Source organism: Mus musculus, chromosome 4 (genome assembly GCF_000001635.26).
Source record: "Mus musculus strain C57BL/6J chromosome 4, GRCm38.p6 C57BL/6J".
Classification (NCBI taxonomy): domain Eukaryota; kingdom Metazoa; phylum Chordata; class Mammalia; order Rodentia; family Muridae; genus Mus; species Mus musculus.
Window position 1 is genome coordinate 43,496,125 of NC_000070.6, and position 25,039 is coordinate 43,521,163.

A 25,039-nucleotide genomic window follows, 5' to 3' on the forward strand; every position below is an offset into this window, starting at 1 on the left:
GATTTAGACAGGAAGGCTTTTGCAAAAACAACCCTTTATTAAGATCCAGTGGGGAAATAAATTATAGAACATAGGAGGTAGTTCAGGAGGATCTGGAGTTCAAGGCCACCCTGGACTGCATGAAACCTTGTCTCAAGAAAACAAACTATATACAATAGCCAGGTGTGGCAGCACACACCTATAACCCAACACCTGAGAGACTGAGGCAGAAGGAATTCAAATTCATGGTCAGCCTGGGTAAGATCCTTTCTCAAGAATAAATCAGGAAACCATAGGCAATAACAACAAAATGGACTCCTTTTCAAAGCTGCAAATGGGATTAACCGCTGGCCACAGACAGCAGGGGCTTTTCAGGCCCCCCAGTGGCAGGGCGTTAAAGGGACTTGTTCCACTGAGGCTCAATCGAAGTACATTCCCTTTTGTTCGTGGCTCTGCCCTATTCCTGAGTATCCGAGTTCTGGAATTTGTAAGATTCTTCATAGGCACACCCAGCTGCCATGTGTATCCCAGGATAGCTGTGAATATGGCCCCAGCATGTTTGTAGATGACAATGTCATGTTGCAGTGACACTTCTGTGGGTCGAGCTCTTCTGGCTTCTGTGGGAAGAAAACAGTCTGGTCACCGGGTCAGTCCTCAGTCACCCACGGGGTGGGGGAGGGGCTGTGAGGGACGCTGCTCCTTCTCAGCACGGCTAACCTGATAGCCAGAGTCAGGCTGTGGTGCCACTGTGACAGCTCCTCCTGGTCAGTAGACATAAGCAGTAGCTTCTCATGGGGAAAGGACAGCTAAGGAGAAACCAGTTAGTTCAGAGCAAGTCAGGCTGGGGCCCTCTCTGGTCCCGTGACACTAACTCAGGGATAAGTGTGAAACCTCAGCCCCAAAAGGGAGCTAGCTCAAGTGATGGGCTGGTCTACAACTACTTCAAGTATATTTTGGGCCCAGATTTCCCATCTACTACTTACACTGAGCAAACCACCACAAGGTCCTCCCGAATGGCCAAAGACCCTGCTAAGGTGACACTGGGACATAGGGTACAGGGCTCTGCAGACAAAGGTGCCACTCTTCAGCAGGTGCAGTGGGGGCCGAGGCTTGGCCATGAGGAGCACGTCGGAGAAAAGGAAGAACATCCGGGGCCGAGGCTCCCCAGTGGGAGGCACCACTAAAAGCCAGCCCTGCCGTAGGAACCAGCGGCCTTGAAAATGAGAGCACTGTTATTGTACAGCTCAAGAATCCGTAGGAACACAAGAGAGACAGGACGTTGGGGAAGGGGTAATGTTACTGTGTGGCGATGTGGAGGTCACAGAACCACCCTGGAGTCAGTTTTCTCCTTTCACCTTTATATGCATTCCAGAATTGCACAGGTCATACAGCAAGCACATTACCTACTGGGTCATCTTGCCAGCCCAGCATGCTGGCATAAGCAAGGGGCAACTGAAGGGGCAGAGTCCACGGTCTACCTGAAGTCAGCCCTTTTGCCTTGCGCCCACTGAGTAGAGCCTGGACACGCAGCAGATGCTGATCATTCTTCTGACTCTGGCCGATGGCGTGGACCTTCTGGGCCGTCTCACTTACCAGGCGAGCAGCCCCTGGAACAACACCCAGTGCCTTACTTCCAACAGAACATGGGCTTTGAGTGGCTCTTGGTAGTAAAAGACAAGCTGGGGTGGGGGTGGGGGTCTGGGTCCCGTTCTAGCTTCTTGAAGAATGGGCAGGGCAGTTAGGGCCACTGTACATTCCATGGGAGACAGGGACATACCAGACACTGTTGGAGGTGAGAGCCAGAGAGGCATTCAGGACAGGCAGCCTCTGCCTGAGCTGAGGAACTAGAACCTACGTGTGAGCTGCTGGTAGTCAGGGCTGTTGGGAACTGTGTTCTCAGCCAAAGCCACGACAAGATTCTCGTACCTAGAAGTGGACAGTGGGGAGGGAAGTAGAGCCAGGCTCAATGCCCTGCTTTCATAGACTTGAAGATCACCTCCCCGACCTTCATTTCTCAACTGTCAAGTCAGGAAAGGCCTGGCTCCTCTGTTGCCCCTCCTTAACCTGGGACTCTGAACCTGGGGTCACATTACATTTCCATTCTACACTGAAGAATCAGGAGGCTGGGTCAGAAGATGAAACCAAATCAAACCAAGGAGGCTACCACAGACAACCTCTGAGCCCTAGAACAGAACCACAAGACTAGACCAACCCCCTCATTGCCCTGAGCCTCTCCAGAGTCTGTCTCTGGCCTTGGTGCAGGTTCCCTCCATTTAGTATACAGTCCTACAATGCCACATCTGACGCTGCAGACCCTGGATAACCCTGAGGGTCAACATTTACTCTGGTAAAAGCTTCTTAGAAGCAATTTGGCCCAGAATAGCAAAGCTGGGATAGAACCTATGGCATCCCCCACAGAGCTGCCGGCCTCGGTTATGCAGCCTGAGAGGATTAATTCCAGCCTAGAGAGATTCACACTCACTGTTGGAGCCGCTGCAGAGGCAGAGGGAGCAGGTCCTGGAGCTGAAGACCCCTAAATTCAGGGCGACCTTCCTGAAGCTTCACGAACCTCCGAAAACGCTTATTCTTCTTCAGCTGCGCCTGGGTTGAGAGGGGAAGTTCACATGAGGGAGGGAAGTCACTCCTCATACTGCAAGCAGCAAGCTGTGCACTCCCGCGGGAAACTGGTCCTCCTAAAGATGTTAGCAAGGAGCTGGGTTCTAATGCAAGCAACTCATGAGTTCAGGTCTCTAAATTCAGGGGTAAGGAGGAAGAGACAGACTGCAGGTTACCTGAAGGGTAGTCTGAGATCTCTCTGCGTTGGCAGCAAATTGGGCGTAGAGCTCCAGGTGGGGGCAGAAGCCCTGTAGCCCCAGTCCCCACTGCCCTTCTTCCAGATAGGGAAGCAGCTCTCTGTGTGGGCAAAGAACAGTAAAAGCGCAAGCCAACAACTACTCTACACTCCCTCATACACTTCCATTAACCCTGCCTCGCAGGTAGTGCTATTATCCCATTTTACAGCTGGAGACGCCGGCAGGTTAAGGCATTGGGCCAACCCCACAGGTGAGAAAGTTGGCAGATGAACTTGGCCTTTCTGACTAGGCTTGACGCTCCCTCTCCCTGCAATTCTTCCACTCACAGGCTGGCGGCATAGATGAGCTCCCAGGTCCCAAACAGGGTCTGGAGTTCTGGTGGTCGTAGTGTTCCTTTGGCTTTCAGGATCCGCAGGAAGTACTGTATTTTTTCAGGAGGGGAAAAAATACAATTTTCTTAGACTGTAGCAAGAGGAAGTCAACGTCTGCTGCAGCCAGAAACTGTAGGGGGAAGCAAGGTCTTTGACCCTCCCATACCCCCATCGAGCCCCACCGTGGCCACCAGCCCCAGTTGTTCCTGGTAGCGTCGCTCGGTCTCCAGCAGCTCCCGAGCGGTGCAGACACGTTTCCGTTCCCAACGAGCACGCTGCTGTAGCACCGGGCAGCACGCGGCGGATCCCGAACTCTCCATGTTTGACCCAGGGTTTTACTCTTCCCGCAGCGTCGCGCCGGAGATTCAAATTCCAACCGCTCAGTGGGCGGGGCCGCGGGAGCTGCGGTTCAGGAGCCGAGCGCGCAGCATAGAGCATGCGCGGGCAGCCGCTAGCGGCCGGGCTCGTCTGCCTGTGTCCGCCCCACCAGCTAGGCGAGGTCGTGCGAGTCCCAGGTGTAGTAGCATCGGTGCCAGACGCTAAAGTGACACTACGGTCTGAACACGGAGACAGGAGACTCCAGAATGCAGACATTGTCAGGGCTTCAGTGTCTAAGTGAGAATTGGGAATGTGGGGATAATTAAGGTGCATACTAGGTCCTGAGCCCGCGCCAGACCACTAAAGAGAGTTGGCCAGTCATTCCCAGTGCCTTCACTAACTATGAACCTTTGAACTTTGGACAAAAGAGTTAGGTTAATGTTTGTTTACTCATTTTGTTTTCTGTCATCCTTGAGATAGGGTCCTATAATGTAGGCTGGTCTTGAACTGTCTTTGAGCACGACCTTGAGTCTATCCTCCGGTCTCCAGCTTCCAAGGGCTGAGATTAGTCTCGCACCATCATATCCCGTTTATGAAGTGCTGGGATGGAACTCACTCATGCACACTAGGCAAGCACTTTGCCGTCTACATCCCCAGTCCTGATTTTTATTTTATTTTTTAAAATTTCATACTGATCTAAGCTTAACCATCAACTAGCTTCCAGTGAGCTGTCAGTGATGTGGTAGTTTGGATTTATTCTCATATTCTCTCCTCCACCCCCCCACCACGACGTCGTCATGGTCGTGGTCGTCGTCCTCTTCTTCCTTCTCCTCCTCCTCCTCCTCCTCCTCCTCCTCCTCCTCTTCCTCCTCCTCCTCCTCTTCTTCTTCTTCTCTCTCTCAAATTTTCCTCTCATACAAAAAACCCCAACTGCATTCCCCCCTCCCTCCACTCCCCTCAGACTCTTTCCCCACCTTTTCCTTCCCCAACTGCAATAAAAGATAAAAGACAAAAGTTTTGCTGTGCTAACTGCATCACCTTATTAAAAAGAGAGTGTTCTAAATTTTCCTTAGGACTTTGAGGAGTGGAGAGGGAGTCATGGACTGTTGTGGATACCTGATGTGGGTGCTGGGAATCAAATCTGGGTCTTCTGGGAAAGCAGGGAGCACTCTTAACTGCCTAGCCATCTCTCCTACAGATACACACATAGTTTCAAAATAATAAAAATAAATATTTTTAAATGGGGGTGGGGGCTAGAAGGATAATTTATTGGCTAAGAGTGCTGGCTACTCTTCCAGAGGATCCTATATGGTGGCCCACAACCATTTTCAACTCCAGTTCCAGGGGATCAGATACCCACTTCTGACTTTGTCAAGCACCAGGCATACACATGATACACAAACTTACACATAGGCAAAACTCTCTCTCTCTCTCTCTCTCTCTCTCTCTCTCTCTCTCTCTCTCTCACACACACACACACACACACACACACACACATGATTTTTAAAATATGAAAAAGTTTAAAAACTATCAGAATGGGAAAGTACTTATAGTAAGTAGAACGCCAAGAGAGAAGGAAAAGGCAGTGTACACAGCTGTTGTATAATGTGATTCCCATTCCCTCTGCATAAAAATGAACACAGAAGGCTGGGAAGCTGAGTTATAGAAACCTGTGCTAACTGTGGTCTTTACTGTCTGAAACTGAAGATAATGGAACAAATGGGTGCCTCCCTGCACCAGAGAGTAGAATGCTGAGGTTAGGGGTCTAAGAGAGAACAGGACAGATGGAGAGATGTTTTCAATTCCCCAAGACTCATCTCTGTCTCCCCACATTTCCTGCCTTGAGCATGTGCTATTTTGTAACTATAAAATACAGGTCATATTGGAAAACTAACTGTAAGAAACATTAGACCCATTTTGGGCTCTTAGGAATCTGGGCCCCCAGCCAAGAAGCAAGGGGACTGCCAGGGTTCTAAGCTCCCTCCAGCTCTGACATTTCTAAGAATCTTAAAAATGTTAAAATGCTTCACTTAGACAAGAGAAGAGCAGCCTGACAGCCTTGGAGAAAAGGGGTGTTTGGACCCGACTGTTTCTTTGGTTTGGGCTTCAGGAAAACTGGCGACACTGTCTCAGGTGAACAGAGAGAGCCTGGCCTGGTGGCTTACATCTGTAATACCAGTACGTAGAAAGCTGAGGAATGCTGCACATTTGAGGCCAGCCTGGATCACATAGTGAGACCCTGTCTCCAAAAAACCAAAACCAAAAAGAAGCAAATGAAGGACAGTCTGTAGAGCTCAGATGTGGACGAGCACAGATAATGCCATGTGGATCACGTAAGCCCAAGCAGCAAGGACAGAGAGCAGGGCTGGAGACATGGCTCAGAGGTCAAAAGCACTGGCTGCTCCAGCAGAGGACCGTGGCTCAGTTCCCATCACCCACATATCAGCTTGTGGTACACATAAACACACATAAACACACACACACCACGGCAAATGGAAGAATCGAAGGAGGAGGAGGAGAAGGAGGTGGTGGCGGTCAATGTCTGGGGCACAATTGGTCTTGGGTATGTTTGAGCATGTCACCAGCATTCTCTAGGTGGGTGGGAGAGGGGCCAGAGACAGAGCCTACTGTGAACTGGGGTTGGCAGCATTGTCCCTTTGGTAGAAGAGGGTGAGGCTGAGGAGACACCCTGTGGACATCTTGAAATGCATCCACTTTAGTTCCTCTACACTGATGACTAAATGGTGGCCACATAATATCATGTCCATTTCTGTATCCATGGCAACCTCAGAATTGCAAGTGTAACCTTATCTGGACACTGTCTTCACAGATACAACTGAGAATGCTTGCTGTTGTTACATTTGTTTATTTTTAGTGTTACTATATTTTGAGACAGGGTTTTACTATGTAACTCCTGGTGGCCTGTAACTCTCTAGGTAGACCAGGCTGAGTTCAAACTCACAGAGATCTGCCTGGCTCTGCCTAGCAAGTGCTGGGATTACAGGTGTATACCACCAGAATCCAGAAGTGGCAACAAGAGAGGCTTCCCCAGAGCCTCTGAGGTAGACTGGTCCTGTCAGTACACTCCAGACTTAAGGCCTACGAAACTTTGAAATAAAATAAAAAAATTCCTTTTCCATAAGACACCTGGTTTATGGGTTTGTGGTAATTTTTATGGTAGCCCTAAGAATAAAAGTGAGATGGGCTGGAACTAAAGGTCAGCTCAAAACAGCTTTGATGTTTACCTCCTCTTCCTCCTCCTTTTGTTTTTAAAATTGCTTTTCTGAGACAGAGTATCTCTCTGTAGATCTGGCTGTCTTGGAACTCAGCTGTAGACCAGGCTGACCTTGAACTCACAGAGATCCACCTGTCTCTGCCTCCTGAGTGCTGGGGTTAAAGGAGTGTGTCACCACCACCTGCTCTAATTTTTGCTTTCAATCCATGATTAGGGAAAAGGGGGAGTTTCTCCTACTCTACCAATGAGTAACTCTGCCTTCTGCAACCCAGGTTCTAGAAACACAGATCCCAGTGACCAAAGACTTGGCTTTAAACAACCGTGGAAGTGCCCTGTGCCAGGCAGGGAGTGCCCTGGTTAGTTAGATTCAGGATACAAGCACCCAGGGCTCTAACTTGTTTTAGGGTTTGGCAGACTCCTGAGTTATAAAGGTGTGACCCAGGATCAGAGTCCACATCTCCACCCAAACCAGGGGAATGGCCACATGGACAGACTAAGGGACACAGAACTGTAGAGAAGAACAGTTTGGAAAATCAGTCAACTATAGCCAAATGTTACGCCTACAAGCAGATCTGTGCTCTGAAACAGAGAGAGGAATCTCTGCGAAGGGGAGGGAGAGCTGCACCTAGAGGTGCGGGTTCATGGTACTGCCAGCAAGCATACAACAATCCTGACAAGACTGAAATGTTCTGAACATTTAGAAAGAAGGAAAATGAATAAAAAACTGAGATCGGTGTTGGGGAAAGGTATCCAGGCAGCCCTCAAGCGCCAGTTAAGAGTATGACCCCATCTGCTCCTGTGGCCTCTCCATCCCAGAGTAGACTAGCTATTCCCACAGGCTGCCTTTGACACGCCCATCCAGTTCACTTATTACAGTGTTTCTTCAATGTGCCAGAGTCCATACAAGGTTCTGAAAACAACTAACTAATCAGAGCATGCAATGCATCAAAATGTCATGCATGGCGCTGACCTTAGCTTCAGAAAGGCCAACGGGGCTTTGCACACGCTGGGTGACCACATCCCACTCCCAGAAAGGTAACCTAGAGTCCCTGGCTGGCTGCCTTCTAAGTGAGTACATAGAGAACAGCCTTATTCAGACATAGAAATTTTGATGTGCAATATGACTGTCAGACAGGCAGATAATTTGAAGTACCATAAAACTGATTCCATGTAGGCATGATTGTACATACCCATAATCTCAGTACACAGGAGGCTGGGGCAAGAAGATTATTTAGGGTTTGAGGCTACAAAGTGAGTTCCAAGCCAGCCTGGAACTACATAGTGAGACCATGTCCCAGACAACAACAAATGGGTGCTTTCGGGGTCTCACTGTGGTTTGACATGAGTCATTGACAGTGAACCCCTAAGATAAGAGTACCTGACAAGGTGTTCTGCAGGGAGAAAATATTTGATAATAACCATTGAATAAAACACTGAGTGCATGAGCCCTTCTCATGGAGTACAAGGTCAGTAAGAGGAGATAAAATGTCATAAATTACCTGAATATGAATTGTGAGCAAAATTATAACCGAGGTCAAGCATGCAACAGTGGTGGTTCAAAGGCACCACTAGACTCTTCCAGACAGAAGGGGGCGGAGAGTTGGTTAAGAAAGGCTTCCTTCCTTGGGTTAGCAAGATGGTTCCGCAGATAAAGCCACTTGTCTTGCAAGCCTGACATGATGGCAGGAGGCCTATAAGGAAGGGAGAGACATGTCTAGAGGGGTGGGAGCTTGTGCTACCAGGAAGCATACAAAAATCCTGACAAGACCGAAATGCTCAGAATATTTAGAAAGAAGGAAAATGAGTAAGAGCTGAGATTGGTGTTGGAGAAAGGTATCCATGCAGCCCCCAAGCTGCCATTAACAGCATGGTGCTCTCTGCTCCTGTGGCTGGTGACAGCCTGAGTTTGATCCCTGGAATCTCCATAAAGGTAGAAGAGGACTGATTCCATAAAGTTGTCCTCTGGCCTCCACATCTAAACACATACACACTTAAAAATTAAACTTCAAAGAAAATTGCCTAGAAGCTGAGTCAAAGAATAAAATGGATTTAGGACAGTAAGATAATGAAAACATTAAATACCATGGCGGTTTACAAACATTAGAAAGGAAAGTGAAGGGCTGGGGAGATGACTCAGAGGTCGAGAGCACTGGTTGTTCTTCCAGAGGACCTGAGTTCAATTCCCAGGACCCACACATGGCAGCTCACAACCGTCTGAAACTTTGGTTCCAGGGATTCTGATACCCTCATACAAATATAATGCAGGCAAAACAGCAATGCACATGAAATAAAAATAACCAAGTTTAAACCTGGTTAGGTCCCTCAAATAAAGTTCCTTGGACCCTTCTGTATAGATACTACCTTTTATTTAGATCAGGAATCATCTAGAAGGCTCTCAAAGAGAAGATGGGATAGCAGGGTTACCTAGAGCCATGGGATGTAGCTGTATGTGTCAGGAATAAAAATAACTCAATGCATTCAATTAACCTAGACACCCACACTGGTGGATGCTCGTTGCATCATTTTAGATACCTGGATGAAACGACCTTATTCTTTTATAGTTGCTGAGGCTATGGGAATCTCCTGGGAATGGGAGCTGCAGAGCTTAAGGCTGTCTGCTATTCTGTGCTGCGTGCCTGGAGACACCAGCAGAGTCAAGGACACTGGGAGAGGCTTGGTACATGGTCACTAGATGGACAGATTGGGAGCTCCATCCGTTCTCACTCTGTCCTGATTCATAAAGAATCAGGCTGCCTGTGAAATCCACACTCATAGTTGTCTTCCACATGGCCTGATGTAAGAACTGGTCTCTGTCACGCTCTTCAAAAGACTTTATTTTACATCTATTTGGTGTATGTGTGTGTGTGTGCACATGCATGTGCCATGGCACACACAGGGGGCAGAGGGCAACTTGTAGTAGATGGTTCTCTCTTTCCACCATGTCGATTTTGGGGTTCCACCTCAGATCATCAGATTCGGTGGCAAGTGTCTTTACCCACTAAGCCATCTGACCAGTCTCTATTCAAAATGGTCCATGTCTCTTCTTTGTCCAGAATTCCAATCTCTTTACTGTGATTATTAACCAACCCCTCCCCGTGGGGCTTCTACCTCTGCTTCAAAGATGGGAACAGATTTTACCCACATCCATAGTTCCTTGAGGCAGAATTATGACATCTGTCCTCACTCGCTGGAGCGAGAGCTTCTCAGATAGGAGCCTTCGTTTTCATTTCCGCATCCCTAGTCCACAGCCCAGTGCCTAACATACCGTAGGTATTAAACAAATACGGCGTGCAAACATGAATGGCATTCTGGGCAACAAGACGGAGATTCACAAAGGCAGTGCAGAGTTTGGAGAGACGAATGAATAGTTTAGCTCTGGGAGCAAAGCTCAAGTGAAAGAGTGCTTGCATGGCACCCATGGCCCCCTGGAGTCAGTCTCCAGCACTGAAAAAGAAACAAACAAACAAAGCAAAAAAGTGCATGCGCGCAGGAGCACACACACACAAATTATCTGACCAGAACATTAGGTGGAAGAGCAAGAGACAAGACTGGTTTCTTGGGTGAGGTTTTGAAGACCTGGAAGTCGGGAAATAAAATGATCAGACTTTGGCAGGCAGTGGGGGGGGGGGGGTAACCATTAGAGTCTCATATGTAGATTCAAATAATCATGCTCAAATTTGCCTTCTACTTAGCTGTGAGCCCCTCCACCTATTCACCCCTAGGCTCCTCCAGGGTCTTAACCTGCCCCCTTACCCAAGACCTGACTGGGCCAGGATACATGCATGGATTTCTTGCCTCCTCAGCCCAACTCCACGGGGGCCCAGCTTCCTTCTTTCCCCTGCCCTGCCAGGGCCGGGAAGCAGGCCAGGCCTAGCAGAGGCCAGGAGCTGGGTGGTGCCAGGGAGAACCTATACAGTGCCAGGTGGTGCCTTGGGTTCCAAGCTGAGCTGGTGATCCTGATAACCTTCTTTCTGCCTATGAACACACCTGCCCCTCACCCCAACCCTACCCATTACCGCACCAATGTCCAGGCTTTGATATCGGGGAGGGGGCATAGGGCCAGACAGAACCTGTGGGACTTTGGCTCCATCTCTACAAAAGGGCACTGTGAGTCAGCCTGCTCCCCTCAAGGCTTGCTCCTCCCCTACCCAGCTCCTATTTCCGATGCACGTACAGCCCGTCCACAGTGTGTCCTGGGACACCCCAGTCAGCTGCATGGCCTCCCTGGGCCCCAGCCCCTGGGCCCCTTTGTCGACCCCAGCCCCTACTGCACAGCTGCTGCTGTTCCTGCTGCTCCAAGTGTCTGCTCAGCCCCAGGGCCTGTCCGGGATGCAGGGGGAGCCCTCCTTGGGAGACAGTTCATCTGGGGAGGATGAGCTGGGCGTGGATGTTCTGCCCAGTGAAGAGGATGCACCTGAAGAGGCGGATCCACCCGATGGGGAGGATCCACCTGAAGTTAATTCTGAAGACAGGATGGAGGAGTCCCTTGGGTTAGAGGATCTATCGACTCCCGAGGCTCCTGAGCACAGTCAAGGTTCCCACGGGGATGAAAAAGGTAAGTGGTCATTAACTTCCAAATCTAGGCTCAGGTAAGTTTATGCCTTGTCCTCCCCCACTCCCCTCTCTTCCCCGAAATGCTAGCTGAGAGCATTCGGCAATTATACTCTAATAGGTAGTCTTTCCCCCCTAAAAGGAGAGAAGAAAAAAAAAGCCGAGAATAGGGGGAAATTAAAGAGGAAATAGAACTGGGAATGGACAGAGGGGGAAAATAAGTGTGTGTGTGTGTGTGTGTGTGTGTGTGTGTGAAGAGAGGGAGGTAGAGAGAATGAGAGACAGACAGACAGAGACAGACACAGAGAGACAGAGACAGAGAGATGAAAAGGGAAGAGAAGGGGGCTCCTGGAAGACACACAAGGAGCTCACAGCCGTTACTCACCTATGATTTGCGGTGTGGGAAAAGACAGGTGGAGGAACTTTGGTTTGCTCTGGGGGCGGAGGATGAGATAAGGTCTTATTGTGTAGATCGGATTGGCCTTGAACTAGTTCTGCCCTTTACCTTCTTCTTCCTCCGAGTTCTGGGATTTCAGGTGTGTGCGCCACCGTGCTTGGCTCTAAGCCAGGAACTTTAGACAGGAAAGAGAGATGAGTGGGAAGGTGGGTGAGTAAGGGAAAAAGAACGATGATTTGGATCTCAAACTGAAGCCGTGCCTACAGACCCTAGTTTGCAAACTATCGGTAGGGCTACTGATGGCTCCTGCAGTGATGGTGGCGGTGGCGGAGTCCCAGCTGGTGGTAGTCCACTGTGCTTCACACCAGCCTTGCTACATTCCTTTCTATTACGTGCAACACTCTTGTAAGACATCCGGGGCTGTGAGGCCCCCTGCCAGAGCGGGAGGGAATATTTTTTTATTCTGGGCACTGGGAAGGGACTGGGCTGTAAGAGTGGGCTTATTAATTCTTCTCATTTATGCAGGGGGTGGCCACAGTCATTGGAGCTATGGAGGTAAGACACGGCCGGCTACACAGACCCAATCTGGGAGCCCAGCCCTGGTGATCTGCCGCACCAACATTCCCAGTAGTAGCCCTAGACTGGACCCAGGTCCTACTCTATGGCCCCCCTCCCGCGCCCCGCACTCCCCCACGCCAGTCCCTGGAGCGCCCCCCCTTCCTCCCACCCCAAGCGTCCTGACTCCACCCCTCACTTATCCTAACGGTTCTTGTCCAAATCGCTAGACTTCTTGCACCTTTTCCTCTCATCCCAGGCACCCTACTCTGGCCCCAGGTGTCCCCAGCCTGTGCTGGCCGCTTTCAGTCCCCGGTAGACATCCGCCTGGAGCGCACCGCATTCTGCCGCACTCTGCAACCCCTGGAACTTCTGGGTTATGAGCTCCAGCCTCTCCCGGAACTGAGCCTATCCAACAATGGCCACACGGGTGAGGTGTCTGGGGCGGGACCTATGGAGGGGAGTGGCAATCAAGCTGTGCACTTAGGAGTTCTGCTGGTGCTCACGCTCACGTGTGGGTAGACTTCTCACTTGCCACTCCCCACGCAGTACAGCTGACTCTGCCGCCGGGGCTGAAGATGGCTCTGGGACCTGGGCAGGAATACCGGGCCTTGCAGTTGCATCTACACTGGGGAACTTCAGATCACCCAGGCTCAGAACACACAGTCAATGGTCACCGTTTCCCTGCTGAGGTGGGGACTGGGCTGTCCCAAGAAGAAGCAAGAGGGTATGATCAGAGGTCTGGCCACTATCTGATCCTTCCATCCTCTCTAGATCCACGTGGTGCACCTCAGTACTGCTTTCTCCGAACTTCATGAAGCCTTGGGCCGCCCAGGAGGCCTGGCAGTTTTGGCTGCCTTTCTGCAGGTACCCTATTTGACATTCACGTCCTGTGGGTTCATGCATCTGGCTAGCAGAGACACCATTCCAAGCACAAGCGCAAGCTGGTCAATTAGCTCTCAGCCCCATTCACTCCTTTGTTCATTCACTCAGCACCAGCAGGGAACCAGGAAGCAGACTAACACAAGGCTTCCTTTAGGAGGAAGGCTGTCTTGACAGTCATAAGTGACGAACACGGAAAAAATAATGGCCACAGAGGAGGCGAAACTTAAATCTTTCACTGATGGGAAACAAGGAGGAATACTGCACAGAGAGAGGTCAGCGTGAGCAAGGCTGGAGTATGGACCAGTTAGGGAGTGCCACAGCAACAAGCTATGCCCTGGGAAGAGCCATTTCTCTGCTGCTTCTGTGGCCCCTCACTTCCCCTTCATGAAGTGCAGTATTCAGTGACCTCTTTGTACCTGTAATAATCAAGAACGTACACTCCAAGGTGGGAGGAAGCCAGGAAGTGAGGACGCCTATGAGACTTACCAGTGTGACATTCACAGCACAAAGTTCAGGGAAGTTCCTCAGGAGCAGGCGGGCAGGCGTGAGTTATTAAAGTGAACGCAAAGGCAGTACAAGTATAACATACATGATGGTCTTCTTCAGGAAACCACGGCGTGTGTGTGTGTGTGTGTGTGTGTGTGTGTGCGAGAGAGAGAGAGAGAGAGAGAGAGAGAGAGAGAGAGAGAGAGAGAGAGAGAGTGTAAATAGTGATGAGTGAAACGATGGACCTAGATCTTGAGGGCCAGGCAGCCTGGGAAACTTTCTCCCCTTCAGTTTGCCATTGCTAATTCATTTGCAAAGCAAGAGTAATAGAACTTGAATAAGATTGTATATTCCCCAGCATCCTTAGAGGTGAGGAACGGGGAAAGACTATGGGAACCCCATCCCATGCCCAGGCTTCCAGCTGTAGTCCTAGAAATGGGTATCAATTGGCCTTGTACTATATCCCGTGTTCACCCCTGCAGGAGAGCCCAGAAGAAAACAGTGCTTACGAACAGTTGCTGTCCCATTTGGAAGAAATCTCGGAGGAAGGTTGGTGGCTTGCCCAGTGAACAATGAACATAGATGGAGGGAGCTGAGGGTGAACTGGCTCTGACTGGTGATAGCTAAACTGATGAGAAACACAGGGGATAGGGAAACTACTGTCCACAGGCTTGACAATTAGAAATCAAAGCCAAACAGAAAATAACATTAGAGAAAACAAGCAAAGCTGAGTCTGGCCGTGGTGGCCTCCCTGGTCTATAGAGTGAGTTCCAGGCCGGTCAGGGTTACACAGTAAGACCTGGCCTCAAACACAAACAAAACAAAAAGCAAAATAGAGAAAACAAGCCAAAGAAAATGTTTAAAATTTATAAGACTGAGTATGGAAAGCTAAACTTTTTTTGTTTGAGAACTGTCTATCATTTATACATATCAAATATTTATATATTTTTTCTTATTTTGGTTTTTCGAGACAGGGTTTTTCTGTGTAGCCCTGGCTGGCCTGGAACTTACTCTGTAGTCCAGGCTGGCCTCGAACTCAGAAATCCGCCTGCCTCTGCCTCCCAAGTGCTGGGATTAAAGGCGTGGCCACCACGCCCAGCTGATGAATGATTTTGAGCAGGTCATGGAAGAGCATGCTGATAATACCAACGTTTGGGAGGTTGGCTACTCACCAAGCCAGCCTAGGTTACCTGAAATCATAAAGACTAGGGCTAGGGCTGAAGAGAGAAGGCTCAGGGGTTAAGAGCACTGACTGCTCTCCCAGAGGTCCAAAGTTTAATTCCCAACCACATGGTGGCTCACAACCATCTGTAATGAGACCTGATGCCCTCTTCTGGTGTGTCCGAAGACAGCTACAGTGTACTCATATACATTAAATAGATAGTATTTGGAAGAAAAAAAAAAAAAGGCTAGGGCTATAGCTCTGAGTAGAGCAAGAACATAGCATGCATGAAGCCTTAGGTCCAGAGCTGCAAAAACACTTTAGTCAAAAAGCTTGTTCCCTTCCATGACTGAGCCATTTTAAACCTCACTCTACTAGACTTTTTAGGTGTTTTGATAAACTGGAACTCATAGAACTTTTGTGTCTGTTTCTTATCGTTGCAAATATTACATGTATTTACAAGTTATTCTACTTGTCTATCTGTGTATCCACGGGAATGTGCTCAGTAGATAGAATAACCCCCCACCCCCCCACCCCCAGTACCCCTCCTCCCCGAGCTACATTCCAATTCCGCTTTATTCCAGTCTGGGGTTAACCGCGTCCCCCCCTTCCCCACCCCCCGCACCCCTCCTCCCCGAGCTACATTCCAATTCCGCTTTATTCCAGTCTGGGGTTAAGTTAGCAGTTGTGTATTCAGATGATTGAAGGTACCACAGGAGGGCTTATGAGCTTTTGGCTTGAGGCTGGAAAGATGGCTCAGCAGTACAAGGCCTCCTCTAACTGCCCGAAGCCCTTTACTTCCTTTTGGATTATCCACACATAGTAAGAAGCATTGAAACTATGCTTGTCCCGAAAGCTTCCAAGGGGCAGCAGTGGGGGGGGGGGGGGGGAACGGGGCCGAGGAGGCAGGGGTGATCTAGGTGAGACCTCAACACAATCCCAATCCGTAGGCTCCAAGATTGAGATCCCAGGTTTGGATGTATCTGCACTGTTGCCCTCGGACCTCAGCCGCTACTACCGATATGAAGGGTCTCTGACCACACCTCCCTGCAGCCAGGGGGTCATCTGGACTGTGTTCAATGAGACAGTGAAACTGAGCGCTAAGCAGGTTAGAATGGGGCGTGGTATTGACCTGGGGTGTTGGAAAATGGGAATGTGGGAAAAAACGAGGAAGGGGTCATGCAGTAAAGATAGACAGAGGGTTGGGGTCCCCTTGTTTCTTTTTGTCTTGAGCCTGTACTATCCATCGACCCCCACTTCCCCAGCTCCATACTCTCTCCGTTTCCTTGTGGGGACCTCGTGATTCTCGGCTACAACTGAACTTCCGAGCCACGCAACCCTTGAATGGGCGAACGATTGAGGCTTCCTTCCCTGCTGCAGAGGATAGCAGCCCTGAGCCAGGTGCCCAGTTATCTGATAGCCCACGTTGACATATCCCCAGTCAGGGGTCCTGCCTCTTCCTGTGTCTTCATTTGTACCAGCCTGTCCCAGGTACTCATGGGCCCTGGTTCTAATGTCTCCTTTTATCTCTTCAGTCCATGTGAATTCCTGCTTCACTGCTGGTGAGTCTGGGTCCCTTGTTCCTGGTGCCAGTGGCGGGAGGGGGCCACACCCTTTTAGTATTTCAGCCCAGGAGCTAGTCTTTACTTTTTCTGTAGAATAAACTTGATCCCCAAATCGATGTGATCGGTCAAGTAAGAGACCTGTACCTCTGGCTTAGTTGTCTGAATGAGGCTCCAGAAATCTCCTGTGAGACCCCCTCCCCCAAGGCACCTTTCACCTAGCTGCTGGAAGGGAGAAGAGTGCTTTACCCTTCTCACTATCTGCCTCCATTCTCCAGATGGCCTGTTCTGCCGACCGAGGCCCTGGGGGCTGCCTGAACACTCACTGGGGAAAGGGTCAGGCAGGAGTATGGGAAGCCAGCTTGCAGGGAATCCCCTGGCATCCCCAGAAGCAGCTGCCTCTCCCCTTCCAGGTGACATCCTAGCCTTGGTGTTTGGCCTTCTCTTTGCTGTCACCAGCATCGCCTTCCTCCTACAGCTGAGGAGGCAGCACAGGTATCTATGACCCTCCTTGGCATAGCATTCTTGTATAACCCAGAATTCCCGGACTGCAAATGAGCTCTCATGCGGAGTCGGCTTTCTGATTCTCGTTCCTTGTTCTATAGGCACAGAAGTGGGACCAAAGATAGAGTTAGCTACAGTCCGGCAGAGATGACAGAAACTGGAGCCTAATAAGGAGAAACCAGCTAAAGGAATCTGGAAACCTTGTCCTGTCCTGCCTGTTATACAGCCTCCTTTTTAACCACTACGAAATCATTTCCATCTTTTTAACTTTCTTCTTTCCTTAAAGTACTGTGATAGGAGCTAACCGTGAAAAAACAAGATTGGGCTCAATTCTTGCTGGGTTTTGATGGTTTTGAAGACAGGGTTTCTCTGTGTAGCCCTGGCTGTCCTGGGACTCACTCTGTAGCCTAGGCTGGCCTTGAACTCAGAGATCCGATTGCCTCTGCCTTCTTAGTGCCAGGACTGAGGGTATGTACCACTACCACCGCCACCCCGCAATTCTTGCTTTTATTCTGCAGTCAAATGCTCTACCACTGAGCTACACACCCCTCCATCTTACTATGCAGGCAGACTGGCCTTGCATTGTGTATGTATGGTGATGGAGTTTGAAGCCAGGGTCTTACCTACTAGGCAAGCGTTCTATCACTGACCTAAGCCTCTCTAGTCCCTTCTCTTGAACCCTCTATTCTCCTGTCCCAGCCTCTTGAATGCTGGGATTACAGGAATGCACCATCATGCTTGGTCATCCCAATTATTTAAAAAAAATATATAAATCTTCCTAGTAAAACTCGTGTATTTGCCTTTATTCCTCACATCAAAGGGATATTATATTAATTTCTTATGTTTGCCGGGAAAACAAAGCAACTTCCACAAGCTTAGGGTTGTTCTGCTCCTATAACGTTTACAGTCCCAGAGCTGGAAGTCTGCATGAACGTTATGGCTAGTCCAGGTATGCATGGGCTGTATTCTCCCTGGCTTTCTCAAGTGGAACACTTCATTTTAGATGACTCCTGCATTCCTCGCTCCTGGCCCTTCCCAGTATTCCTTGCTCCTGACTCCTTCCCTATGTCCAACTCCTCTCTTTCATTGTCACATCTTCCCCTCCTGCCTGTGACCTCATCCCCACCCCCACACTCTTTTTTTTTCCCCTCTTTTGCCTTCTAGACAGCCTCACTGTATATGTAGCTCAGACTGGATCAAGACCCAGTCCTTTCAGCCTTAGTCTCCCAAGTGCTGGGAGTGCTGGTCTGCACCATCATGCTCGGCTCTCCTAACCTTTGAGGACCTTGTGATTATTCCAAGCCTGACCTGTTAACCTAGGATAACCTCCTCTACTTCAAATTCTTTGCTCATCTGAATAGTCCCTCTTCCTGGCTAATGTGGCATTTCTCAGGATTAGAATATGAACCTCTTTGGGGCAAGAACACCTAGCAGTGTGTGTTAGGAGGTTAGCTTGGCCACACCTCTAAACTTCAATTCACACTGAGCAAGTCTTTCTGGCTTTTACCCTGATGGAGGAAAATCTGTCCATTCTTGCAGTTTTGCCTTTAGAATGTCTGGCCCAGTGCCTGCTGGAGCAGAGGTGTGCCATGGATGGTGGTTCTGCTCTGTGGGGACCACAACTTGCTTGCTAAGCCTGGTACCCATACCTCATAGCTCCCATTGAAAGTGGGACTGCACTACAGGGATGGGAGCCAGGCTTTGCTCAGTCAGGGTCCTTCCCGCTCCACTGCCAACAACAACAAAATAGGCTTAAAGGGCCCTGGCATGCCAGTAACATCAGTTTATTGGCCCGAGGAGGCAACTATGTAGTCTGGTAGGCAGCAGGGCCAGCCCTTACAGGTTGTTGAGTTCCAGAAGGGTCTGGTCCAAGGTCTGGTGTATCTCCACGTTCTCTTCCTTGGCACTGGCCAAAGTCTCTGTGAGGGGAAGCAGCAGGTGAGGTAGGGGAGGGTAAACAGGAGGGAAGGGAACCATGGACAGGGGAAGGTGACACAGACAAAAACCATGTTAGGAATGTTAGGAGACACTTTATGGACCTGGGACTTGTTAGGGGACCTGGGACGTGTTAGGAGACCTGGGACATGTTAGGAGACCTGGGATGTGTTAGGAGACCTGAGTCATGTTAAGAGACCGGGGGGCCTATGGTAGGGGTAAGTGGGTGGACTATCTAGACGCAAATCTTGCTCTAGGCCTTGGCTGGGGTAGTGACACTGGGATGGGGAGGCCTGTAACGTAAACGGGGTGCCTTCCTTTAGAAGCCTTTAGAAGGTTAGGAAAGATGGAAACAAAAGGAAAGACAAAGGTTCAGCCAGGAAAGGGAAGGTCAGACAGACATGGGACAGAAAACAGACCTGCAGATGCTGCAAAAGCCCCTCTTGTAGAGATCCAAGACTTTAACGACCTTCACACCAGACCTTTCCTGACCTTCTGGCCCCCTCCCCTGACCCCAGCACCCCATTTCCCTCTCAGCAATGCCCTCAGATCCTGGAATCCCAGTTAAGTGTGCCAAGGTCAGTGACTGGGCTGCCGAGGTGGGGAGGAAGGGTGTGTATAGCCACATGCATTGATTATCAGAAAGTGCCAGGCTGGGAGTGCAGTGCAGGAGGGTCTGTGTGAGCCACAGTGTGCTGAGGGAGGAGGGCTGAGCGTCACAGATGGAGGACGGCAGTAAAAGCCAGGGACTCAGGAGTGAATCAGTGCTTTGAAAGGGAGAAGGGCTTCCGGAGTAGAAGAGCATGGAGACCAAGTTCAGAGTTTATTAAGTAGTGGAGGGGTGGAGGTCAGTGCATGGTAGATAGATGGCAGGAGAAAAGCCAGTGCCAGAGTGGGTGGCAGGGGTGGCAGACGTGTTCCTCAGGCTGCCCTCAGGCTGGCTGTGCAACGTGGCTAGCTGGTGCTCCTCCTGGCTGCCCCCTCCCCTCAGAGAGAATGTAAAGAGAGGAGAGAAAGGGGCCTGCGATGGCCACAGTGGGGACTCAGAGGGAAGTGATGTCATTGAGTGCGTTGTCCAGCTCCTCGCTGATGGCCTTGTACTTCATCTTCTGTGCATAGACTTCATCTGGGGAGTGCGAAGAGGGGGAGGAAGGGAGGGAGCACGGGGAGCGGAAATGGAGGAGGGAGGAGGGAAAGAGGGAGGTGATGATGAAATAGAAAACAGAATCAGAATTGTGGACAGAGGAGAGAGGCCAGAGGACAGGCTAGATGGCAGTTAGGGCTTCCTCTTCCCCAGCTCCTCTGCACCCCAACATCTCACTCCCCCCTGCAGTCTCCCAGGAGCCTGTGGGCAGTGCTCTGTGCAGACAGGCGGGCATGCTTAAGAGGGAAAGGAAGGGTGCTGACCAGGAGTCTAAAGTCCTAATGCTGGAGATAAAATTCCTGCCTGCCTGAGAAGACTGGAAATGGGAGAGATGAGGAATAATGAAAGTAAACAGTTATCAGAGAGAAAGGGAAAGGCCACCTTGGTTGATAACAGGAATTATTAATCCTACCACAGACCAGAAAAGTCCTGCATTTCTGTTTTTGCCAAGTGTAACTCAAAGCAGTATCTTCCACAAGCAGTATTGTGTAAACCCTCATATCTGATCAAGTAGCAGCTGGGGATATAGCTCAGTGGCAGAGAACTTGCCTAGGGTGTGTGAGGCCTTAGATCTTAGGTTCAATCCCCGGCACTGAATTAAAAAATAAAATCAGGGGCTGGGGAGATAGCTCAGCGGTTAAGAGCACTGACTGCTCTTCCAAAGGTCCTGAGTTCAATTCCCAGCAACCACATGGTGGCTCACAACCATCTGTAATGGGATCTTCTGGTGTGTCTGAAGACAGCTACAGTGTACTCATATAAATAAAATAAATCTTTTTTTAAAAAACCAAATAGCTCAGTATTTGGTACAGAAGTCTTGGGGCTGCAGATAGTTCAGTGGTAGGGCAACTTGTCTAAAACTTATGAGGCTGTGGTTTCCATCCCCAGCACTGGGGCGGGGTTATCTCTCTAATATCACTATTGTCTTGTGCTTAGAGATGGTAATTACTTGATTAGTGTTATGCAAGTGTAATGCTGGCCATGCCAGCATTAAGGAGCTTGTAGCCTAATCCTGTAATTCCAGTAATGTGGAGCCAGATTCCATGGCATTGCCATAAATCTGAGCCTGGTCTACACAGTAAGACCATGTCCAGTTGAAAGTCAACAAGAACTTGGAGTAGGCTCTAGAGTATGTGGGCTCTTGTTTTGTTTTATGTTTTTAAACCAGGGCCTCCTATGTGATCTACTGTACCCCTCAGGAATTCAATTTAATTTTGTGGATACATATGATGTGTGTGTGTTTGTGTGCGAAGGTCAGAGGTCAGCTTTGTATTTTGGTCCTTAACTTCCACCTTGTTTGAGGCAGGGTCTTATCATCACTTCAGATGCCAGGCCAGTTGAGCTTCTAGCCATTCTCCTGTCTCCACCACCCAGTGTCTATCCTATGGCCATAGGAGTTGCTGGGATTGCAGGCACAGATTACTGTAGCCAGCTTTTACATGACTTCTGGGAATTATGTTTGTGGGACAAGTGCTTTGCCTACTGAGCCACTTCCAAGCCCAGGAATATGTTATCTTTTTTTCCAATTTAAAAAAAAAAAAAAAGATGTCAGGTGGTGCTGGAGAGCTGGCTCAGCAGTTAAGAGCTAAGACTAAGTTAAGAGTAGTTAGACTACTCTTTCAGAGATCCTGAGTTCAATTCCCAGCAACCACATGGTAATCTGTAATGGGATCTGATGCCTTCTTCTGGTGGTGTGTCAGAGAACAGCGTATGTATGTATGTATGTATGTATGTATGTATGTATATATAATGTGGATCTCTGTGAGTTTGAGGACTATATAACTAGGGCTACACAGAGAACCCCTATCTTGAACTTTTATTTAATTTCACATGTATAGATGTTTTGCCTGCATGTCTGTTCACTGTGTGCGTTCCTGGTTCCCACAGAAGCCAGAAGAAGGTGTTCTATCCCCTAAAACTAGAGTTACCGAATGTGAATCACCATGTAGAAGCTGGGACTCAAGCCTGGGTCTTCTGGAAGAGCAGCCAGTGCTCTTAACCACTGAGCCAGCTCTCCAGCCCCAGCAATCTGGTTGTAACTCCTCAGATAATCCTCGTTATTCTCAACCCAGAAGTATTGGTAGCCTGACTTAATTGCCTGGGTTGTGGGCATGACCTGGCAGAGCCTGCAGAGCCCTGGGTAAGCCAGCTCACTTAACAGACAATGAGATAAGGGACAGGCTGACTTGGCAGGGGAGTCCTTTTTACCTTCCAGATCATCAATGGTTTTCTCCAACTTTGCCACAGATCTTTCAGCAAACTCTGCTCGGGTCTCAGCCTGAGATAAAGAAGGGATAAGAGACACGGCCAAGAAAGAGGTCTCTAAGTCACCCTTCTGTCTCATCACTACCCCTCAGTTTCCTGCCACAGGCATTCTCACCTCTTTCAGCTTCTCCTCCAGAAGTTTGATCTCTTCTTCGTATTTGTCCTCTTTGGTGGAATACTTTAAGAGACATACACAGGCCGCTGTCAGTGAACCACTCCGGCGATCCCGAATCCTTCAGCTCCACACTGAACCCCTCAGGCTCCTGTCGACCTCCATTGAGCCCCTAGCCCTCCTTACCTAAGCCCCCCCCTCCGCTCTGCCCCGCCCCTTCCTCACGGTCCCTCCCCCCCCTATACCTTGTCCGCTTGGGCTTCCAGGGATTTCAAGTTGTTGGTAACAATTTTCAGCTCCTCCTCTAGGTCCCCACATTTACTGCAGGGGCGTGTGGCAGGATGGAGCGTGAGGGCACAGTGAGGTGAGGCAGTGGGGCGGGCGGGGGGGGGGGATGGGGTGGCACAGTGGGGGAGGGGCGGAGGAGAAAAGAGAAGAGCAAAGTGATGAGAGAAGAGTGACAGCAGGCTGAGTTTGGAAGCCCTGCCCCCGCCCCGCTCCTGCTGCAGGAGAGAGACAGTAGCCTGAGACGCTGCACTGGGGAGGGACGTGAGGTGAGTGAGAAAAGGTGCCATTGCCTAGAAAGGCCCAGAGAGGCTACTACCTCCTCCTCTGAGGCTATCAGCGACTTGAGGGCTTGGTCCATGGTTCGAAGCTCCTCCTCCAGCTGTCTGGCTCGGCTGGGGGCGGCGGGCATAGGTCAGGGGACAGAGCCTTGTTCCTGTGGCCTCTGGCCCGGGAAACTACCTGACCCCTGTGCACAGTGTCCCCCAGCTGAGCCCTCAGGCCGAGTTCTACCGTTTCCATTGACACCCAGGGTATCCTTACCTCTCAGCCACCTCGGCTCTCTCTTCCGAGCGCTCCAGCTCCCCTTCCAGGATCACCAGCTTCCTGGCCACCTGAGGGGAAGTGGGAGAGAGAAGCAGGTCAGTGGTGACCGCCTGGGACTTTGGGGACTGCTGGTGAAAGTGAGTGGGACAAGACCGGCACCTCCTCATATTTGCGGTCTGAGTCCTCAGCGATGTGCTTGGCTTCCTTCAGCTGCATCTCCTGCAGCTCCATCTTTTCCTCATCCTTCATGGCCCGGTTTTCAATGACCTTCATTCCTCTGAGAAGCAGGGACAGAAGTGCGTGTGGGGCCAGTGCCAGCAGAGATGGGGTCCCTCCCTCTGCAGTCCCTACCCTGCCTTACTTCTGGGCCCCCTTCCTCACCTCTCGCTCTCATCCGCGGCTTTCTCAGCCTCCTCCAGCTTTTGCAAGGCTGTAGCCAGGCGCTCCTGTGCCCGATCCAACTCCTCCTCTACGAGCTGAATGCGGCGGTTCAGAGAGGCCACATCTGCTTCAGCCTGTGGGTCAGAGGTCAGAGGTCAAAGGACTTTTTATGCCTTAGTTAGAATCTGCTAAGCTCCAAAGGCAGTACATTTCTTCTCCAGAATCTTAGCTTTCTGCTTTCTAGGTCTTTAACTTATTTCCCCCATGTAAATAGTCTTCTACCCAGGTAAAAACCTGCGTTCCCCACAAGCTCCATTCTCCTGACGTGGTGCCTCTTCCAGCACTATGCGGGGTTTGCGATTAAGTGAATGGTCCCGGTAACTCCCCTGAGAGCACCTAAGTCTGAGGCAGCTCTGATTCCTACAAAGCAGAGCCTAGCTCAGGTAAAAGGCAGAACAGGCAAGAACCAAGACTTTGCCGCTGCCAAAAATCAGCCAATCACAGAATCAAGTTCTGTGACATCACCAGCTGCTAGGCAGACTTCCCAGCCAGGGACTTCAGGGGCCAGCCAGGCCTGTAAGGAATCGTGGCTATAGCAAAGGGCTCCCTGCCAAGGTGACAGTGGAGTGGGGGAAGGGATAGCAAGTGATGATGATACTCAGACTCTGAATATGGAAAGAGCTTTTGGAGATGGTCCATAGAGACCCAGGCTAGCCTGGGAAACAGACGCAGGGAGGAGCAGGATTGCCCATAAAGGAAAATGACAACAGCAGTGTGGTTTTTAAGTGCACTGGCTCAGAGTCAGACTGTCTGTCTTCTTAGAGCCATGGCTCGGCTACTCCATGCTTGTTATATGACCTTGGGCAACACTTTTTGGCCTCCCGAAGCCTCAGTTTTCTCCTTCATAAATCGGAGTTAACAACCACACTTCCTAGGACGCTTCTGAGATAACGCACTATTAATCCACAGGACCACGGGGGAGGCTCATAAACTAAACAGGTTTTCAACTCTGTGCTACACTCACCCAACTGAGCTCTCCAAGGAAGGGTCTCAGACTCACGTGCCTTTTAAAAACAAGTATTTATCTTTATTTTATGTGTATCGGTGTTTTGTCTGCCTGGATGTATACTGTGTGTGCCTAGTGCCCATATGGTTGTGAGACTCTGGGGGCTGAACACAGGTATTCTTCAAGAGCAGCAAGTGCTCTGAACCACTGACCTATCTCTCCAGCCCCCTGTCCATTTTATTTTTTTAAGCTCTCAGTTGGTTCTAATGATAAGCCACCTGTGGAAATAGTGACATACTCTGCAGATATAACATTCTGAATATATTGCCTGTACAGAGTCCTCCCTTGTAAATGTCAGATAGCCCTGTCTTGTTCTCCAAGACAAAAACACAGTGACCCCTGGAGTGATTTAAGACCAAAAAGAAGAAAGGACTGGACTAGTGGAGGGTTAGGGAGGGAGCTCAGGGGAGGAGCTGGGTGGTAGCACTGAGGGTGGGGTGGGGCTGGCAGAGAGGGCAGACCCTGGGCGACACTTTGGAGCAGGAGA

General features: G+C 50.0%; 3 protein-coding genes across 8 annotated transcripts in view; 1 reads left to right on the plus strand and 2 right to left on the minus strand.

The window, feature by feature from the left end:
* Positions 1-14: 14 nt before the first annotated feature.
* On the minus strand, positions 15-12,623 carry Arhgef39 (Rho guanine nucleotide exchange factor (GEF) 39). 2 transcript variants are annotated; one of them, NM_001013377.3, is made up of 12 exons: positions 12,461-12,623; positions 11,653-11,839; positions 8,216-8,407; positions 3,346-3,774; positions 3,119-3,213; positions 2,772-2,892; positions 2,462-2,580; positions 1,835-1,905; positions 1,458-1,586; positions 963-1,192; positions 697-785; positions 18-596 (listed from the first exon to the last, which is right to left on the minus strand). In NM_001013377.3, exons 4-12 carry the CDS (start codon positions 3,481-3,483, stop codon positions 554-556), a joined length of 1,035 nt encoding a protein of 344 aa, NP_001013395.2. In that variant the 5' UTR covers positions 3,484-3,774; positions 8,216-8,407; positions 11,653-11,839; positions 12,461-12,623; the 3' UTR covers positions 18-553. The 2 variants fall into 2 exon arrangements, with proteins under 2 accessions (XP_030109277.1, NP_001013395.2); XM_030253417.1 differs by lacking the exon at positions 12,461-12,623 and having other exon boundaries at positions 15-614; positions 11,653-11,740.
* Positions 10,902-17,605, plus strand: Car9 (carbonic anhydrase 9). 2 transcript variants are annotated; one of them, NM_139305.2, is made up of 11 exons: positions 10,902-11,271; positions 12,190-12,219; positions 12,479-12,649; positions 12,769-12,911; positions 12,994-13,086; positions 14,073-14,139; positions 15,703-15,860; positions 16,018-16,153; positions 16,288-16,314; positions 16,728-16,809; positions 16,920-17,601. In NM_139305.2, the coding sequence occupies exons 1-11, from the start codon at positions 10,932-10,934 to the stop codon at positions 16,984-16,986; spliced, it is 1,314 nt and encodes a 437-aa protein (NP_647466.2). In that variant the 5' UTR covers positions 10,902-10,931; the 3' UTR covers positions 16,987-17,601. The 2 variants fall into 2 exon arrangements, with proteins under 2 accessions (NP_647466.2, XP_006537894.1); XM_006537831.4 differs by lacking the exon at positions 10,902-11,271 and adding an exon at positions 11,832-12,069 and having other exon boundaries at positions 16,920-17,605.
* The window catches only part of Tpm2 (tropomyosin 2, beta), a 9,858-nt gene continuing 2,420 nt past the window's right edge, over positions 17,602-25,039 (minus strand). Inside the window, exons 3-9 of one of the 4 annotated variants that reach the window (NM_001277875.1) lie at positions 23,487-23,620; positions 23,265-23,382; positions 23,103-23,173; positions 22,520-22,595; positions 22,278-22,340; positions 22,106-22,175; positions 17,602-18,737 (exon numbers count right to left, since the gene is read on the minus strand). In NM_001277875.1, the coding sequence (NP_001264804.1) occupies positions 18,655-18,737; positions 22,106-22,175; positions 22,278-22,340; positions 22,520-22,595; positions 23,103-23,173; positions 23,265-23,382; positions 23,487-23,620 (615 nt within the window). In that variant the 3' untranslated portion in view covers positions 17,602-18,654. Of the gene's footprint in view, positions 19,880-22,105; positions 22,176-22,277; positions 22,341-22,519; positions 22,596-22,878; positions 22,955-23,102; positions 23,174-23,264; positions 23,383-23,486; positions 23,621-25,039 lie in introns of all 4 variants that reach the window. The other 3 variants (NM_009416.4, NM_001277876.1, XM_006537780.1) reach the window with 3 other exon arrangements.

Coding starts and splice junctions, on each gene's coding strand:
- Arhgef39 (XM_030253417.1), bottom strand. CDS start 3,483: ATGGAGAGTTCGGGATCCGCCGCGTGCTGCCCGGTGCTACAGCAGCGT. Junction 3,214..3,345: donor AACTGGGGCTGGTGGCCACG/GTGGGGCTCGAT, acceptor GAAAAAATACAG/TACTTCCTGCGGATCCTGAA. Junction 1,587..1,834: donor TGACTACCAGCAGCTCACAC/GTAGGTTCTAGT, acceptor GTGTTGTTCCAG/GGGCTGCTCGCCTGGTAAGT.
- Car9 (NM_139305.2), top strand. CDS start 10,932: ATGGCCTCCCTGGGCCCCAGCCCCTGGGCCCCTTTGTCGACCCCAGCC. Junction 13,087..14,072: donor TTTTGGCTGCCTTTCTGCAG/GTACCCTATTTG, acceptor TCACCCCTGCAG/GAGAGCCCAGAAGAAAACAG. Junction 16,315..16,727: donor GAATTCCTGCTTCACTGCTG/GTGAGTCTGGGT, acceptor CTCCCCTTCCAG/GTGACATCCTAGCCTTGGTG.